The 20938-nt window shown below is 32.6% G+C and overlaps 1 protein-coding gene and 1 non-coding gene across 5 annotated transcripts in view; both read right to left on the bottom strand.

Annotated features, from left to right (window-relative positions):
• Positions 1-20938, bottom strand: part of LOC146133013 (WD repeat-containing protein 48-like) — a 69003-nt gene that overhangs the window by 25059 nt on the left and 23006 nt on the right. For all 4 annotated transcript variants that reach the window (XM_083397347.1, XM_083397348.1, XM_083397349.1 and 1 more), the window contains 8 exons: positions 19112-19324; positions 16298-16488; positions 13896-14135; positions 9370-9568; positions 8026-8123; positions 4588-4695; positions 4188-4284; positions 2137-2223 (listed from right to left, as the gene is read on the bottom strand). In XM_083397347.1, the coding sequence (XP_083253473.1) occupies positions 2137-2223; positions 4188-4284; positions 4588-4695; positions 8026-8123; positions 9370-9568; positions 13896-14135; positions 16298-16488; positions 19112-19324 (1233 nt within the window). The remainder of the gene's footprint in view (positions 1-2136; positions 2224-4187; positions 4285-4587; positions 4696-8025; positions 8124-9369; positions 9569-13895; positions 14136-16297; positions 16489-19111; positions 19325-20938) is intronic.
• Positions 8361-8435, bottom strand: Trnaq-uug (transfer RNA glutamine (anticodon UUG)). Its single transcript has one exon. It is a non-coding gene; the product is annotated as a tRNA-Gln (tRNA).

The raw sequence follows: 20938 nt of genomic DNA, 5'->3' as shown, positions 1-20938 counted from the left end.
GCGATGATCAGGTATTAAAAGCTATATGGCCCTTTAAGAAAAAAGTTGGGTGACCCCTGTTTTGAACAGTCAAAGGTTAAATTTTCTTTTATAGTATGTTTTCCTAAGCAGGTATCAGGATTCTGTGTTTATTTAGATATCACATATATCAGTCAAACAATTACTGCTACCACACAGGTCAGTATCATAATGCAATTTCATTATACATAACACAATTTACAGGGATATTATATAACAAACCTTCCAAGAGTAATTTGATAGTAATTTAGGCCAAAGCTTAATTGCATAGTGTGTTTAACAACTCAAAAGTGAGGCAGAGTTTGCATATGGCATTATTGCAGCAGTTTGATAGTGGGATTACATATTGATGTCATCAGCCTTTCATTAGTTAGAATTAAATGGGTAAATACACTATTTAACCTGGGCAACAATTGGTATTTCAATTAATATTTAAATAAAATAGCTTTTTAATTAAAAATTACAATCATGTGGGAAAAATAGGTGTGTCACCAATGTATAGATATATTTAAAAAAATGTTGTTGTGTAGTTTAATTAATTGATCTGGATTTCTAATCAGCAGTGAAGAATGATAGGTGTATTTGATAACAATTAACAATGTACATGTCCTTATATGACAACCAATGCACAAAATGTAATTAAAGAGTTAAATTGACCATTTTCCTGAGAACAAAAACAGCCACTTTCAAAATTATTGAAAACACTTTTAAATTAAGAAAAAAATGCATTTATTTTAAATATTATTCATTTGACTGGAGTTAGAAGTTGTAATTTCTCTGTCTTAGGGATGCTTACAAAATATTAATGCTTGAAAGTCATGAATGCTACAGGGCAACAGACTGCACAGCATGGCAACAAAATGCAGGGTGCAAAATTAGTACAACCAGCTCTACCATTTGTCTTAAAATCTACCTTGTTGTCATCCCTCACCCCCTTTAGTCTTTTTACTTTATCAACATAGCTGGTTGCTTTTTCCAAGAACTTGCGCATTAGAATGATCCAGTTTTCCATACATATAACTTTTAACCAATGATTTTTGACCTACATTTACTCATGTCACATATATTGCTTTTAGTTCTACTGTCATTTTACGTTCCACTTTTAATTGCTACCAACCGGTTTATGTCTTTGCATTGATAAATGACTAGAACTTATAAATGACTAAAGAAAAAAGTCTAAAAAATATTTGCTCCCATTCAAAGTCATTGTCATCATTTAAAATTTATGTGTTAACACATTAAACACCCTAAATCAATTAATAATTCTTTCTACATAAAGGCTATAACATGGTATGAATTAACAGCAATTTTGCTCAGTCATTAGCCGATGGTCGCCATAGTAGGCAGTGGCTGACTTGTCTCACATCAACTTTGAAAAAAATATGGTACATTGATGCGTTTTTAAAACGTTTCATTTCACATTCCAAACAATATTATTTTTGATTAATATTTTAGATGTAGTTAAGACAGGTATTTAAAATAGACAAACTAAACCACCACCAACAGAACTTGTGTGGTTACACTTTACTAAATCTACATTACACAAGTCGCGGTAAGTCGTAACGCATGTGTAATTTAGTTACTGTTGTTTATTAACACACTAACAAACTAAAAGTTGAAGGAGACTAGCATTTTGCACTATGTGAAATTAGCCTCGCTTTTTTAAGAAAAGGAAGCAGTTACCCACTTGATAAGTAATCAAAAATTTACAAAACAAAAAGCTATGGGTATGCAACCTATATAAAAAACAAAAGCACAGACTATTACAAAAAAATACTTAATTAAACTTTAAAACTTCCTTTTTATCTAGGGCAATGCTAAACGTTTCATTTGGTAGATCTCTAAAGTAATAAAAATTGCATATATTTAAGCCTACTAAACAAATTGGTTCTTAATACCAAGTAATATTTTGTTTAATAATCTACCTTTACTGTATTTTTCAAGTTCTGTTTGTTTTGTTTGCCTTAGGTTTTATTTATTTATTTTTTGATTACTTAAATACCTTTGTTTTTAGTTGATGCTTTCACTATGTGTGTTTGTGGTGACAAATAATAACACTCCAGCGAGGTCTAATTAATATATTTAGAGGTGAAAGATAAAATAATCAACAAAACTTACCAGATTCATTAGACTTTTCTCCAATAACTTGATGGGTTTCTGGCCAGTACTCCAATAGAGCACGTAGCATTAAACCTCCATAGTTAACTATTAAAAAACATAATAAACTATTTTAAAAAATATAAAGAACTACAAAAAAAAATATTTGGCAGTATTTTTTTAGAATAGATTCATTATTGGATTGCAATTTTTTTTTGTAAATTATTAATAATTTAGGATTTTGCAATGATAAACGCTATGCGGAATTACTTCTGTGATTAATTTTAGGTTTGCTAAACCTATTTTGTCTGTCACTAAGGTTTGGGAACAATACCTGTAATTTATTGTATTATCAATTAGTCGAATAAACCAAAGGCATGACCCATAAAAAAGGCAATCTGGATGTACAACAATACACATTAATAAGAGTTAACATTTCATTAAATTATACAAGGAAAAATTTTGCCAAAGAACAACTTGTAGAAATGCAATCTAGGAGAAATTGGAAAAAAAGTATTTCTCAATGGATTTATTTTATTTGAGGTCTGTATATTATCCCAAAAAGTTTGTCTAGACTTTGGAAAGTCTTCATTTTTTTTTCGATTTAAAAAATGGCTAACCGGTAATTTTATGTCAATTCACCAGGCCATATATCCCATGGTTATAGTTGTCAAAATTGTTAGTAAATTTCATCAACCAAATCCTTTTAAGAAAATTGACTTATTCATTTTACACAAATACTTTATATATCTGCATATATGGCATTTTCTTTTTTTAACTGTTTTCTGATTAAAGCGTAAGTAATGAAGTTAGCTAGTTGTGTCAGTTTCTTGCTTTTTCTGATGTGACTTCCAATAAGGTTTAAATTATTGGTCAACAAACACTAAGGATTGTTCATTTAAAGTTACAGTAAAATTTGATGTTTTTTTAATTTAAATAATTGTTTTTAAATGTTTTTAGCATAGTTTAGACCAGGGTTTCTTAAAAGTGGTCTTCGGCCCCCGGTGGGGTCACGGAGCGGTCATTGGGTGGCCACAGGCAATTCTCTAGCTAGGTAGGATTGCAAAACTAAACTGTCACTTTTTTAAGTGCCAGTTAACTCAAATTTGTGTTTTTTTTTATTATAACTGCAACCTTTCTTGCGTTTTGTAACACTGTTTTTAGATGGTTCTTTGACTCATCAGTAAAAATGTTTAAAGTAGAATGTTACATCTTTTTTTGATTCGTTTTATAGCGGAAAGTAACGCCTAAAAGTATGTAAACGAGTGGCAAGTTTGGATAAAGGTCTGTCGCTGTGGCAAAACAATTACTGTGCTGCTTTATATGCTGCCAAATAGTGCGGGTTCAACGTTTCTTTGGGCGGCCAATTACTTGGCGCTGAATCATCAAGTTTCTGTCAAATTCTGCTAGGCAAACAACAAGGACTTCAGGATTTTCTTGAAAGGCATTAAGTTGCAAAAGAAACATTCCATAATATAATGCATAAAGTACGCTGCAGGGTTACTCAAGGTAAATTTTAGGTCAATATTCTGTGAGGTTATGCACAGCGCATTTGTCAAGTAAAAGTAACACATTCACGAAAAATAAAACGAAAATCAATCCAAGAACAAGCTTTGTACTGACTAACTAATTCAGCTAATTTAAATTTAAAGGACTGATTTATTAAACGTTTAGAAAGCAAGTGTATTTATCCTTTGATTATTGGCTATGTGTTGTTAACGTAAAGAAGCAAAACAAGTAAAAACAGTTAAACAACAATAATAGGTATTTTTACAAACAGGAGGCCACGAGGATTGTGAACCTTATAAAGGGGACAATGAAGCATAAAAGGTTGAGAACCACTTGTTTAGACAATTATTTCAAGTGCATCAATAATTTAATAATCTTTTATTAGAATACCTATATTTTTTGTTGCATATTGTCTTGTTTAGAAAAAAAAATTAACACTACATATATGGTTTTAAACTAGGTATGTTGTTTTTGGTTAAGCATCTTATGAGGTTAAATTATAGCCTGAGAAAGATGGTATATATTCTAATTTATTTTAAAGAAGAAAACAAATTTGTGCTGACTTTTTGTAATAGCATCTGTTTCTTCAACACCCAAGATTTCCTGAGCAGTCATCCATGCTAAAAAGCAGTCTCTTTCATCCAGATGGATGCTCAACATCTAAGAATTTATTTAACTTTACTTAATTTAAAAATATGAAAAGTTAAGGCACAAATATTTCTTTAAACTTCAGCATTATGGCAATTTATATTTTCCCACTTAACGTTTTATTGATAGCAAACTTACTTTAAAAATGGCAACCCATACAACAGATGTAATATTTGTAACCTAACATGTGGTAAATTATACATAATTTGTTCCTAATTATATGGCCAACAAGACCAAAGGTTATGCAATTCATGCATAATTTCCAGTATCAAAAGTAAGCTGAAGGACCAGTATGGTTTAAATTAATACTGATACCCCAAGTTTCAAATCAACGCTGAACCAATTTGGAACATAGAGCATCCTCTCTCTCTTCTTTATTTCCATATCAAAATCTGACATTCCCAAATCTTCAATAAGTTTGGCCTGCAAAATAAGTTATTTATTTATGTTTTTACAGAGATAAGCAGAAAGTTTGTGAAAAGAATTATCAAATAAATCTAAATTTGTAACAATTGTTATTGGAAACTGTGGAAGCCCGAAATCCTGATAGATTAGTAAAGAATAGATAACCTAATTGTTTGTCTGTTGACGTGTAATAAACATTTTGAATGCAAAACAAAAATAAATGGAACATATTTATCAAAAAGTAACTTCATAAGGGCTAGATCAAAGTTGTTGTACATGCATGTGTGCAGTACGTCGTATATGTACTAACAGGTTGCAGCAAGCAATAGTGTTATAATTGTTTGTTGAGTCGCTCCCTTCAGAGCCTGTGCATCTCAGTTGGTTGAGTGATGGTCATGAGTTTAAACCTCACAACAGTCTAGTTGTTTCATGGCCTACCTCGCTTGTATCACAATAAAGACTGATTTTGTTGGTCACTTAAAGGTTTGTAGTGCAACTTTTTTAGATTTGAAACATAACATAACCAAAACAACTTTAAAAAGAATGATATTTTGTGACCATTTTGAATTAATAAGAACAACTATTTAACTCTTGAAAAAAAAACACTTTACATCCATCTTTAGTTTAAAAAACACTATAATTTATAAAATTATTGTTTTGGTTGTATTTTGATAAATGTGCCTGTTGGGCAAACAATGTTTCGGAAAGGGTAAACATTTGAAATCTGTAGTGGCCCAGCTCTGACTGATTTTCAATTTTATTTAGTCTAACACAATGGCTTCCAACCTTTTTAGTGTAATGCAGTGGTTCTTAACCTGGCGTCCAACGCCCCTTTGGGGGCTTTGTTAACTTTTAGAATGTCCGAAATACTCAGGTGGCGGTATATTCAGAAGGTGTAACAATATTTCCTTACTGGATATTTGCTTAAGTAGTTCTGCTAGATCAAGATTATTGTATATTTGTACTCTGTATAGGCCTATTAACCCTATGGTAACTGCATAGACCTAGCTAGTTAATTTAGAACAGGGGTACACAGCTTGTGGCTGTTGACGGTACCTTGCACATAATTGAGAAAACACAAGTGTTGGCAGCCCTACGTTAATAAGATTACTCCAATTTGATTTGATATCAATCAATGATAATACCAAGGGCGGATGGAGGCCACAAAGTGATGCCCCACAAACTATATGTTTATGCTTCAACAAGAAATATAAATGAAATTCAAACATCAAAAGCATGTTGAACCAAAATTTTGTTTACTGATCAAAATAAACTTACCAGTTATCTGTTAAAAAAACTTTGGGTGTTGAAAAAAATATTTGTTTTTATATTTTGTTTGACTTTTCATACTTAATCAATGATATTTGCCGAAGACCTGGGGCAAAATCTCACCGTTGTGCACACTTTCTGGTCAGTTAAAAGATTTTGAAATATGTTTTGCCCAGTTTACGCTTTTTTCCTTTTCTATGTGTCCACAGCTCAGTGCTGCGTGGAATCCCTACAAAATGCAAGTTTAGTCAAAATATCTAGTTAACACAACGTTGCTGTTGGTGCAAATGTATATCGTTTTTCCTATGTGACTATTGTTTAACAGTAACATCTATACAAATTCTCAAACAAGATAAACCCACTGTGTGCCTTTTTCAATTTGTGCGAACTTTTATGTCATTTTGGTGCAGCCATTTAGTTGTGTCAATGTAGTTTTAAACTTTCCCTGTGCCTAATGCATTAAAAAAAGAAACCTCTTGCTATCTTAAACCAATTTTTTGGCGCTTTGGGTGATTGATTAGCTTTACATTCGTTACAATTGCAAACTGCAAACTAACCCTTTCAAAAACAGCACCCTGGTAAAGATTATATAGTAAAGATTAAAAAGTTTGTAGGGTTGGGGCATGTGCATGTTGTAGTTATGAACTGAGTAAATTACTGCCCCTATTTTCTTAATGTAATATTAAATGTGATATATTTATTAGATTTCCAATATACTCTGAATTTAAGTTTTGAATTTCATTATTGAACATTGCTAAAATACAGAATTCGATATAACTTCACAGTATCAATCATAATCTAGTAAAGCCCTTTTGTATTGGTGGCGCCAAACAACGGAAGTCTCAAGGCGCGCTGTGGAAAAAAGGATAGGAACTACTGGTGAAGTGGAACCTTTGTTATTGTTTGGTTGAAAGCTGTTGACCCTAATGAAGCAAGTTATGAAGCAAAAACTGTGAATCAGAATGTTTTAGAGATTGAAAACAGGCTGTTATACTGATTTGGTTAATATTTGTATGATGAAATACATTTGTTTGTAGCACAAAAATGCATTTACTTTTATTTAAAAGAGTGCCCTAGTATACAGAGGACATCTTTTGTCGGTAAGAATGCTCCACAAATGCATGATACGTCTGAGAAAGACAGAGATTCATGAGGAGCATCTAAACAATTCCCATTTTGGTATTTGAAAGAGGCAAAAAATGTAAGTTTGGTGGTGTCATATGTTACAACCAAACTTACAAAAAGTCGCGCTTGTTATTTCTTATGTGCCCTATTGGCTTCATATTAAAAATTTTCTTTAAAAAACAGGCTAGGATAGATTTTCAAATTTGTTGTCAAATTATTACACAAAAAATATTTGACCAGGTCTGGTATACATAAAGCCTGCAAAACCTAATTAGAAAATACAAAGCAAAATATGATTGCTGATTAAGAAAGCATAAGTTTTCTTGTAGGCAAAGAATCAATTATATATTATAAAAATATATTTTAAATCCAAGTCAGGTCATCTGCAAAATAACTAAAAAACTAAAAAACTAAGTCAAATTATTTTTTAACAAATAACAAGTTGATGAATCCCAGTGCAAGTAAAGTCAATGCCATCAAACATAAAACAAATTCCCAAAGATACCATTTTTGTTCCTTTGCAAGACAAGCATGAATCAACCAAACAGATAAACAAAGGAAACTTTTATTGTGTGGGAAGTTAGGAGAAATGGGACATCTTGGCAAAACTTATTCAGCAAAGTCATTTCCCTAACTCAAAGTCAGTGCTTCTTAACCTTTTTTTGCAGCCACCCACATGCTAATCTTTAGTATAACAGCGAAGCTTGGGTGACCAAATTCTCCTAACTAAAAGTGTCCAAGAGAACAAAACAAAACACATTATGCCAGGATTATTCCAGACTTGATTTAAAGGGCCGGAACTGGCGGTTCCAGAATTTTTCATACTTGAAACTTGTAAAGATCAACAAAAAAGTAAAATTGTACAAAATTTTAGCATTTTTTAAGAGAAGTTCGTAAGATATGACGTTTTCAAACAACTTGTGACGTCATTTCTGAAAATTTTCAACTACTTACTTTTAACACATCCCAAATCCTCACTCTATTATTTGTATCCTGAGTTATAATGTGACGCTTGTCTGCAAGAACTTTGTATCGCACAATGCTGGAATAACCTGTTATATGTTTAAAATAATGAGATTAAAATAAAGCATTTTATAAATTTGATATAACATACCAATGTTAAATGAAACATGCACCTATATGTGTGTTAACAACTGAGATCTAGCCCTTCTGAAGTTGCTTTTTGACCAACGATTACGGCTTATGTATAATTAGTACACCAAAAGCCATTGCAGACCCACCGAATCTGTTGAACTATGATGCAAGCAGGGCAGGCTAGAAAAACAACTAGCCTGCAGTGAGGTTTGAACTCACGACCTCCGGTCAAGCCGGTACCGTCGCTCTACCAACTGAGCTATGCAGGCTCAGAGAGGAGCGAGTCGAGAAACAACCATACGCCAATGCTTGCTCAATCAATTAGTAGAAGCAATTCGTACGTAACATACCAATGTATATAACAGAGTGTTGCTCTTCCAGCAAAATATATAATAGATCGACGTTTTGACGTGCTATACAGAACGTCTTCATCAGGATACTGACGTTACATGTAAAACACATCAAACATCGATCTATTATATATTCTGCTGGAAGAGCAACACTCCGTTATATATTATGCCTGGCAACAATAGCGTATTTCATACTAATGTATGATAAAATAAATATGACAGTCATCTAATTTTGTTACTAAAAAAACATAAATGTGGGTTCAACTTTGTAAATGCCAATAAACACTCTAATTGGACATATAGTTTAATTATTTAATATTATAACACTACTTTAGGTTTACCTCTGTACAAAATGACAAAATATAAACTAGTTGCAAGTAAGTTAGTCATGTGCAGACTAAATGCTGCCAGGCGCCAGCTTTTTTATTTTTTTATGAAAGTAGGAAAAGGATGGTGTTTGTTTTTTATAATGGAAAAGGTATTGAATTAAAATATTCACAAAACTGTCATGCTGAGAAAACGCTAACTTATTTGAAAAACAAATAACAGCACTTTGTAATTGAAAAACTTTTGTTTATTAACTAGATTGGTTAGTTAGTTGTTGTTAATTACATGTGGTGAATAAATAAACAAGTTGCAGGTCAGACAGCCTAGTGTGTGGCAGGGGTCACACAATAAAAATCACACAATATTGTATTTTCTACCTTGTTACAATTGTACAATTTAGAAATTGAAAAACAAGTTAAAAATGTATATTTTTTGTCAAGTATTTTTAGCCTTCTTGTTTGGCAACTTTAAACGAATTTAAACAATGTACACTTGTAGCTTAAATAAGGTACTTTATATTATTCACCTGGTAAGACAAAACAAGGCTTTTCAGAATATGGATGATCTTGATCACATTTAAAAATAGTATTCTCACTTTTTTCCTCTTCTATAACAGAATCACTGTTTTCATCAAGTAAGTTAAGTTTTATAGGCCACGCATTAACAGTCGAATTTGTAGTGGCACAATATATTACCTCTGGATTAGTTTTGCCATCCAACTGTAACTGAATAAAACATTGCAAACATTAGCGGTAATGGATTCATGTAATGTATTAGTGTTAAAATCCAGAAGTACAGTAGAGTTACCTAAATAAAACATACAACTAGAATGTGAAAAGTAGTACATAAAAATTGGAAGGTAAAAGTGAGAATCAAGGAATGCTTGAATACAACTACTTTAGGCAAATTAAGTAAACCATGTCACTTTGAAATCAAATGAATAAAACTATATTTTTTTCTTCTTTTGCATTTACCACAATTATCATAAATTTAATGTTAATCAGCAGACCATCCAACAACAACACTACCCAATATATCAGGGGTGGGCAAATGTTTTCAATGGAAGATCCATTTGCCGAAAATACAAGTACCAGAGAGCCTAAAAATTATTTCAATACAAAATCGGTAAATAATGTAAGTTCAGCAATAATAAGACAATTGAGATATAACAAAACGGTAATAATTAACACAATAATAATTATAACAAACTAACCCGCACAATGTTTTTCAATATCAGTCTTTTGTTTGATTTGCTAATCTTTGAAACCTTAGCAACAAAATGGCTTTGACTTGCTGTTATAACTCCTAGGAATCTATGTCTAGTGTTACGTCAAAAACAAAATGCTGGCCTAAATAAAAAATAAATAAAGAGAAACGTTCATAACGGTACTCTTGTTAGCCTTCACATTTTTTTTAGAATTTTTTTATTCGACTAGAAGAGCCACAAAAAACATGCCAGCAAGCCGCATGTGGCACGCGAGCTGCAGTTTGCCCACCCCTGCGATATATATTAAGCCTGTATATTACCTACATTGAAATTATGTTAAGCAAAAGAAAATGTCAAAATAATTTATAGCTGCATAGTTTTATTTTAGTTTTGTTGTTTGTTATTACTCCTATAATTTCAGGTAAAAAAAAGCAATGACGTATGTCTACAAACTGCCAACACTGGAAGGTTTTATGAAAGTGGCTGTCATTGACAGGGTGATAATTTTTTTTACCTAAAACCAAGAAATTTAGATCTATATAGAAATAAAGTTTGACAAATTATGACCTAAAATATTTTATTTTGAATAAATTTTGACCTAGTAGGAATACTTTAATTAAAAACTGACCTAATGCAATAAAGCAGGCCTGCATGGTTAATTCTATTAGCTTGCAAATAGCATACATTACTCTAAATCACTGCTCCGCAACAGGTGTAAGGCCATGTCAGGTGTGCGTTCCCGGCGATGTGCTACTTTCGTTTTTAAGGCTACTTCAATCAGTTGAATTAACGTAAAAAATGTATATCTCATCACGGCAAGTATTTTGATCTTATGCAATAATCCAGGTGTAATTTCATGTACCAATATTTAAAGCTTTTTTAATACCTATATTTCCTTCTATCACCGAAAACCAAATATTAAAATATTTTTTACTGACTCAATTACCAGGAGTACAAACATACAACTCTACACCAAAGTGAAAAGGGAGATTAACCATATGCTCGAAACCCATAAAACATCAATGTAAATATATCATTTCCGTTGTGAGACTATAAATCAGCTGTTACCAAAGATAAATTTAGCAAAGAAGAACACAGCACCAACGTCAGGTTTCAATTTTAGAATTCTATTAAAAGTACTCTGTTCTCAAATCATCTATTGCATGGGGTACAATTTCCAGGACTTTGACCGGCTTAAGAAATTTTAGGAAGTCTGCAAAACCGTAAATCAGAAGACAAAGGAATGTAATACAAAGCAACAGTATATAAAGCAGAATAATCAACAATACCATATTATTAAAACCAACAACAAATTAAAGCCAAAGGTGCAGTAAAATATCCATGGGAGAGTAAGATGTAAAAATGTCTAAAAATAGTTAAACCTGTCAGAATAAGTCTCGAGTTCATGGGAATAAGGCCTAAATGTAAAAAATAATGTCTGAACTGAAGGGAGAGTGTAATCGGATGTTTTGTGTGAATGCTTCGCCTCCTCTAGTTTGAACAGCGTTTACTCCGCCGCTGTTTTGGCATTGGGTTGTTTGCTCCTGTTTGGGATTAGTGGTTGGGTAAAGGTGGGGTTAGAAATAAAGTTTGAGTTGGAATTAGGGAGAGTTAGTGATGTTCGTAAGGTTGAATTTTGGGTTAAGTAAAAGCTTGTATAGGCTTTCGGATTTAGACGTTATTACGACTATTAGGTATTATTCTGGTCTTATTCTGAACTGTGTTTATCTTTATGTTGATGTTGTTCTACAAAACTGTAACATATGGAGGGAACACTGCTTTACAAGCAGAAAGTGAAATAAAATTCTAACCAATTTTTTGACAATTTACTTTATGAAAGCCATTCAATAATTTAAGTCCAATAGAAGTAATATTGCTCAAAACACTTAAGTAAAGTTAACTATTCAATGAAACATATGTACAGTGTACACACATATGTGTGCTAACAACTGAAATCTAGCCCTTCTGAAGTTGCTTTTTGACCAACGACTACAGCTTTCATATCATTAGTACACTGAAAGCCATTGCAGACTTACCGAATCAGTCAATCAATGATGCAAGCAGAGCAGGCTAGAAAAACAACTAGCCTGCAGTGAGGTTCGAACACACGACCTCCGGTGAAGCCGGGGCCGTCGCTCTACCAACTGAGCTATGCAGGCTCAGAGAGGAGCGAGTCGAGAAACAACCATACGCCAATGCTTGCTCAATCTGTTAGTAAAAGCAACTTCATATTGAAGGGGATTCACAGTACCATATCATTTATTCAATGAAACACATGTACACACACAGTATGGCAGAATGCTGACGACTTGGCGACCATGTTGGCCGAAGAATCAGCCAGAAAACCGAAGAAATTGGTGCAATAAAAAATTTAAGAAAAAAAAACAAAAATTTCATCACATATATTTTTGAAAAGCAGAAATATGTAATCAGTAATAACGTTATACACTACAATTGGCAGAAATTAATTTTATTGTGTCATTTTGAAAAAAGTTAAGGTAGTGTGAAGCACGTTCTTTAGTGAGAAAAAGCCAGTGTAAGGCATGTAGATTGTTTATTATTTTAAAAAGTACACACTTTTGATCATACAATTGTTACATGTTGGCAGTTTTACTTTGAATTGGAAAGTACTTCTATATTGAATTGATTTCCTGTATATTGAGTTGAATTCCCCATTCATGTTAAATGTACAGGTATAACATTCACATCGGCATATTACGGATGTACCAGGCTATGCTTCTCCCCCTAAGGCCTAAAGTATATTTTTGTTTGTTTATATACGCAAATGCAAAAAAATTTCGCGCTTCACGTGAATTTTGGCATGGTTTTGCTAGGTTTATGTGTCTTTGTTTTCAACAAATCTATCCCAAAGGTAATATGCATACTATGGGGCATGTTGCACTGTGATTGTGACTGTGACAATTTCTAATAAATTTTATTATAAATATCATTATTTTGAGCAATATAAATTGGAAATTTATCCAAAGAATATTTTTTCGTGCTTTTCAATCTGGTTTTGACCGGCACGTTTTCACACAAGTTTGCCTGAAAACAGCTTATCTATGTAACACTTTTAAAGCAAAAAAAGTAGACATGTACGTACACCCCCATGCCCCAGGTTGTACCTTCACTTGTATGTATTTGTTAATGACTTAATCTCACAAAAATTTTGCGCCTTCGGCGATACGTTTTGTCGTTTCATTTATTATTAATAGCCTTGTTTATTGCCAAAACATGGCAAGGTTCATACATTCCTTAGGCTATCACATCATTTAAGTTTAGGGGCGTGACTAAAAACCGAAAAATTTTCGCCAAAAATGCTTGTCACCAGAAGGCTGGCAAGATTCTGCCAGCCTGTACACACATATGTGTGCTAACAATGTAGTAAAGTTACCTACTAATAGGCTTGAGCAACGAAGAACAAAGCTGTTCTAAACTAACATTATTCTGGTGGCGTTTTTCGCTGTTCATCAGTTATTTAAAGCTAACTGCTTTCTATATTTGTATGGCAAGGTTATTTTCTGAAATGCCATTAGGCGTGTCCTCTGATTCATGTTCTTTTTCGTTTCCTATTTGTAGTCATCTCATAAAGATGGAACTACAGAGACAGAGACAAACCATTTGAAATAAAGACATGCAAACAATAGCCAAAAATATTTCATAGGCGGTAAACTCAGTTTGGCCTAAAAATGAGGGTTCAACCGTCTTTTTTTAGTCAAGCATACTTTTGACTTGAGCCAATTTTGAATGATTAAATGTAAAATGGTAATGATCGGCCTTGTCAACAAACATCCTTGAAAGACTAATTACATAAATTATCCCAAACAAACCAATATATTACATACCTTAAGTATTGGGGCAGATTCTCTGCAAACAAAGTATCTACTTAAATCTGGATCATGAAAATCTGTACACACAACACGCCCATCTCGACCAGAAGAATAAACGAAGCCAAATGATGACGGAGAGTCTGAGGCAGTAGCTAAGGTCCAAACACCTTCTCTATGGCCTTGCAGGGTTGCAATGCAACGTTGCTGACCCAAAGACCATAATTTAATCGTTCCATCCGAGCTTCCTGATAAAACCTGCACAGTGTATATATAATTTGAAAAACCTTTTTATTATTTTGTTAATAAGTTGAAGCTAAAAAAATATATAATATTTATGTTAAGTTCCTGTTAGAAACATTGTAACATTTAAAAGAAAAAAAAGTAAGCATTGCCGTTGGGAAAGAATAATAAAAAATATTTTTGTTCCATTGTTTGTCATTTTTCATGACAAGAAAAAAAAAAAAAAAAAGCAAAAAAAAAATTAAGTTATATTTTTTACTAAAATTCAACCTCCAGGCATCTCCTAAAGCCCACATTATTACTATTTTGCAAAGAATGTTACATAATACTATAGGTACACCATATTTATTTCACGAAAGTTTCAATAAAGTGCCCAAATTAGTTTTATTTTAGCTACTTACAGACAAAAAGGTGCCGAAATTAGTTTTATACAAGTTACGAACGGAAAAAAAGTGCCCAAATTAGTTTATTTGATCTACGTACAGACAAAAAGGTGTCCAAATTAGTTTTATCCGAGCTATGTACAACAAAAAAAGTGCCCAAATTAGTTTTATGGAGGTACATACAAAACGAAAAGTGTTCAAATTAGTTCTATTCGAGCTACGTACGGACAAAAAAGTGACCAAATTAGTTTTATTTGAGCTACATATGGACAAAAAGGTGTTCAAATTAGTTTTATTTTAGCTATGTACATGTCTTGATATATACACTCGAAAAAAAGTGGTTCTTAACCAAAAAGGCGGTCTACCCTAAATTCTTAGGGCGTTGCAAGTACTGCTATAAATATTTTATATTTATATTTTGTGCAGTAATTTTTAAGATTACATGTTACGACTGGTGTGATTTTTGCAGATATATTGTATCTTATGCTTTACTTTGAAATTACATGCATGTGTAGTTTCACCCGATCCGTCAGAAATTAGTGCATTTCTTTAGAAGCAAAAAGGTCTACGACAATTAGGGCATCAAAGGGCAAGAGAATCTGACTTTTAGATTTTGAGGTCACGGCAATGCACTAAATTGGAACTTTAAGTAAACTCCCGACAGAGATAAATAGAAAATATTGGCTAAACACTCACAAAAAAAATATGAAATAGAATTAATAATACTTGACCCACCCGTACGTTAATTTAATAATTATTTGAAAGCTGGTGAAAATGTATAACCTTGGGTGGCATAAGATAATTTCTCGTCCAGGGTATATAGGATTGTTATGTCACAAATTGGTGACACCAGGCCAAGGTTCTTATTAACTGGAATTTTTTTTGCGATGTGCACGAATCTTTCGTTTTACAACTTTATTTTGTCCTAATTTGGAGATATATTTTAGGTCAAAGTATCTGTGTTTAGCACTATATGTTTTGTGTTTAGGAAAGTACTGGCTTTATATGAAAAGCCTGGCGTCGTTGCTTAAACGTTAAAAATACTTATTGCTAAAACCGCTGCACTATGTGCAATAATTTGCTTCGACCAGTGTATCAGTTCTACTTTACTAAAAATGTGATCTCAAAAAATATATTGTGCTGCAAAGGATACAAAGTTCTACCAGTAATGCATACCCAATAACTACTTTCCAGTAATACGTGTATCTCACTGAATAGTGGCTTAAAGTTGACTTTGAGTAACCCCATAGTGCATTTTGTCCATGGCCTGGACTTTTTACAAACACAGTTTTGCAACAAGTTTTTTAGGAAATTGTGAACTCTGCATCAGCATTACATGTTAGTCGCCAACCAAATAACACTTGGTTGACACTTAATGATTAGTTAAAAGTTACTCTAAAAAGTAATTTAAAAATCACTGACGCCACATGACAAGGCTACATTTAAAGCAAGCACTATAAATGTGCCGCCATAGCGACATGCCTTTATTCACACTTGCCACTTGCAAGTACAATTAGTGAATTACCGCAAAACAACAAATAACTTATATCCGTTTCCAATTTGGATTCAAATCCAAGGTTTCAATATTCTACTTTGAACATCCCCACTGTGCACCAAAAGTTACACTAGGGGTGCTCTGAGAACCCGGAACCCACACAAACTCTGGGTCTATGATTGTGAGAAACAGCAAAAAAAAAACACAATCACAATTTCTAACTAAGTTATAACTGCAGCTCTAATTTGACCAGTTTATTTGATATGAAAAATAAAGATAAATAAAGTCACAATTCTTACTTGTGTACCATCCTTGTTGACAAGTAATGATCTAACATTATCCATATGACCCTTTAACTTCATGCGCTTTTCGCAAGTTCTGGGATCCCAAACTCTTATCACTCTTTCTGTTGAGCCAGCAGCTAACACTGTACCAGATTCATTCATGGCAATACTGTAAATGGAGTTTTTGCAACCATTCACATTTGATGCTGCAAAACAATCAATGGATAACAATTTTTTCAAGCTAGACACAAAAACCAAACTATATGAACATTTTCTTGTGGGGTCATGAGTTATTTTTAGAAACCTAAAAAATGTTTGGTAAATTCCAACGACAATTTACAGGCAAAACAAGTGGGCCTAGAAGGAAGTCTTTAAAAAAAACTTTTTAATACTAAATGAAGCTAGCATGCTGCTGTGTATTTACAATATGGATTACCACCACATAACATTACCAGAACATTATAATAGGTAATTACAACAGAAGAAAAATATTACCCAATTGGTTAAAACATTAGTGCATCTCATGGGAATATGTCATTTTATATGTTTTAAAACTTTTACTTGCTATTGTGAACTGGTTAACAGAAAGTAAATTCTTCACTAATTAACAATAAAAGGCTGTACAACTTTCAAAAATAGGTTCACCCTTTAATTGTTAAAATGTGTTAAAGCACAAAGAGATAGTTATCCCTTTTTTAACTGCTAAAAGCATACAATTGCGCTTTAGTAAATGTATTTCTGCTAAACTCATGTTTATGTATTCAATTTAATGTTACTTATGATATTAAAGGTATACAAATCTATAAGCCCTTAATTTTTTTACTAGTAGTAAATACAACTACTAAATTACTGTTTTATTCGTCAAAATTTTGTAGGAAAAACAAGATATTTTTGTTAAGTGGGTTTTAACAAACATTTTTAACTCGAGTTAATTTAGCTATTTATGAGGTAGTTAAAACCACATAAAATTGGTGCACCAAGTGTTTTGATACTATTTGTTCTGCTCATGATTAATTTCTGTCAGAGAAATAAGACTTTTAGGTTAAAATGATGCACTCAGCAAAAAATTATTGGCTAACTGTCCTATAAAAAAGTAATCTAACTGAATAACCATAGCGAAGTTAGTGGTTCAAAATTCAAATACTAAAAAATATTAAAATTGTGTTTGTCCAATACTCAACATCTAAATGCTTTACTTTTTTAATGACATTACAATGCTCTGCTACAAGAACAACTTCATATAGATCACCATACACACTCATTAGCGTTAAAACAAAATAAACTGATGTAAAAACTTTTAGAGAAAATGATTGAACATGACAAGCGTGTTTGATCAGTGGCACTTATACTACTTGCAGAATAAACTGCCACCAATGTAGCCTCTTGAATTTTCAGAAACTGTCAAATGAACCCTGATCTACCTTCCAGCAGCTTCCATAAATCCATATTAAATGTCATAAATAACTGTCACTAATCATTTTTCCAAAACACCCTTCACCAGTAAAAAAACTTTTTGTCATCCTTTAGTTGCATACCCCTTCTACCAACTATCCCTTTTCTTCCCATCAAGCCCTAAGTTGCGAGGCTGGTTTACTCGAGGTAACAAAATTCAGACTTTGACGTTAGATAAATAATTTGGCTACAAGTTGATTGATTTGGCACAATTGGTGCACTGATCAGACAGGAAAAGATTCGGGCTGATTTAAATACTTATAATTTGTCAAAATATGGCTTGACGACAAAACTATACAATAACAACTTTACTGGCTACAATGAATTTACAGGCATAACAAAGAAATAATTCAAAAGCATCCTTGATAAATGCTAATATGATGACTAAACAGCAGCTTCATGTCATAAGGAATACATAAAAAGATACTTACACTAAAACTAAATTGGCTACAATGCAGTGACTGAGTAAACAACTTAAAGTATAAAACAATATAATTACTTTATTTCCCCTTCAAACCCTATCTTGACCAATTTTGCGCAAAATTTGGTGGGTGGTTGATTAACAACTTAAGGACCCCAAATATTGCAAGTTTAGAAAATTATGCTGCGAAAAAAGTCGCTTGTTGGAAACCCCTGATGTAAACTGCTTGAGGGTTCTTAGGTTTAACTTACATAGTGAGTTAGTGCTTTAGAAATAATTCAATTTTTCTGCAGGGTTTCTTTAACAAGGGTTCAAGGACTACATTGCGTTTAACCATATTGGACCTATTAATGCACAACTCCAACATAAATGTATTGTAAGCTTCTTGTTCATTCAGAAATAATTCAATTTTTCTGCAGGGTTTCTTTAACAAGGGTTCAAGGACTACATTTCGTTTAACCATATTGGAACTATTAATGCGCAACTCCAACATATATGTAGTGTGAGCTTCTTGTTCATTCAGTATCTAACCAAAGATGACCTTTCAAAACGATTACAGTTTAAAGTTAATTAACAAGAATGTTTACCGTTTTAACTGAATAACGAAAGTGTCTGACCCTAAAATTCATGTTATCACACTGAAACATGATTTCCTAATAAACAGGACAATGTGTGTCATTTCTTGTCCAATGATATTACCATACATACTGTATAACTCTAAAGGGAGGACAAACTTTATCATTTTACCAAATTTAAAAGAAAAAAGAATTTCACACAAAAAAAGCACATGGTTAAAACAAGAGAGCAAAAAATGGTTTTACTTTTACTTGAAAAACGGTACAACATTATCCAAATCTGTAGACACCTTCTCCCACCTTCGCATTTAATAAAGCACAACTATTGAAAGAAATCACTACTTATATAAGAACTTTAATACATAAATTTTTACAATATACTTGTTACAGTGTTGTGGGTTGTGGTGAGAGATGTTAATGTATTGACATCCCAAATAAAGATTTGTCTATCAAGTCCGGCACTGGCTACATGCTCCTTGTACTTTGCATATGCCAACGCACGTACATAATCCTTGTGTGTTCGTAAGGTTGACATGCAAAACTTTCGATGCGCATTCCACACCTTTACAGTTGTATCTGATGAAGCTGAAATCACTAGAAACACAAAAATTGTAATTAAATACCACTGTAGAAATATTAAAGCCAATTTAGATCAAATTAAACTATTTTGGCCACTCCTTTATCAGCACAACGCCATTTAACGATGTTTTTGTCAAGCTTAAAACAGAAAGACTTTTACGACTTTAAAGCTTACCGTTTGGTAAAATTAGTGTAGATTGAAAAATCATCATTTACCAAAAAACAAATGTTGTGTGTTGTGTCTGAAATGGAGTGACTTTTCGTGTTAAAATAAAACTTAACACTAAATTGGCCTGCCACACACAATGTGAAGACTCAAGTGTAAACGATCTGATAAGCGATAAAGCTGGAGTCTCTAAATCGCTATAAGATACGGCTCATGTGGAAGCAGATTTAATTAATTGTAGTTTGACGCTTTTTCGTCAAGTTTTAAACGTTACAATTTGCAAAGTTATAACTTTTAAGGTCAAAGTAATGTTTAAACCAAAATTCTATATTTCAGGTTGTTTTCTGAAATGGATTGATGCTTTGCTAAGTACGACTTAGGCTCACTGTTTTGTTGATATGTTGTTAAAATATAACAAATCAGTCATATTGGGTAGAGTGTTATCATGGATTGAAGTAAGACTTTCCTATAATGTGACAAGGATTTAATGAATATTGGTGCCCAGTAAGGCAGACTGCTGGCAGCTTTGCGACTATATCAGCCAAAGAATCAGCCACAAAAATAAAAAATTTACGAAACTTACTAAAAATACATTTTTTATTAAATAGTTTATTTTACATCACATGCAAAACAAGTTATAAACCTTGTGATTGTTTATACACATAGACAACCTTATATATTTTTGAAAATATGGCTATATGTGAACATTCTGCTCTACAATTGGCAGGAATTTAAATTTATTTTGCTATGTCTTTCTGTAAAAGTTAAGTTAGAGCGAAGTGCATTGTTTTGTGGGAAAAAATGCAGTGCTATACATATAATAATATTTTTTAAAATACTCCATCATAGAATTGTTGTGTGTTTGTATATTTACTTTTGACTAGTATTAAATTGAATATGAGCTGTATATTTGTGCACTATTTCATTCAAGAACAACTTGTCTATGTAAACGTGTGAGTAAGATAAGCAGACATCATTTGCACCTGCAGGTTGTTCTTTCCACAAAATTTTATTTTCAAAATTCACAAAAAATTAGCTTCCAATAAATTTTTCCCCTGCTCGAGTTGCTGTCTTGTGATACGCGAACACACTGGTATATGTAAGAACAAATAAAAAACACACACAAGGAAAAAATGTGATTTCAAATGCGCATGAAACACTTGAATTTGCGGTGTCACAACAGCCAATGTGACTTTAAATCACTTTAAAGGTCATTATATTGTTACATTTTGCTCAGTGAAATGAATGTTTGAACGAATCGCCGATTGTATGGAGCGTAACTAAATGGCCCATTTTTATAGAGACATCTTTAGAGATGGTATACTAAAAATAAATGTCCTGCTAGAAATGAATTGTATATCTCAACAAAATGAAACAAATAGTGCGTGGTAGTTCAAGATTAGCTCGAATTAAACTTTGCTAAGTTTAAGCAATTTGGCGCGCATCAGGTAGGTTATGCGTAA

Source organism: Ascidiella aspersa, chromosome 9, assembly GCF_963924565.1.
Source record: "Ascidiella aspersa chromosome 9, kaAscAspe10.2, whole genome shotgun sequence".
Taxonomy (NCBI): domain Eukaryota; kingdom Metazoa; phylum Chordata; class Ascidiacea; order Phlebobranchia; family Ascidiidae; genus Ascidiella; species Ascidiella aspersa.
Note: the sequence above shows the minus strand (reverse complement) of the source record. Positions and strands in the feature narration are given on the sequence as shown.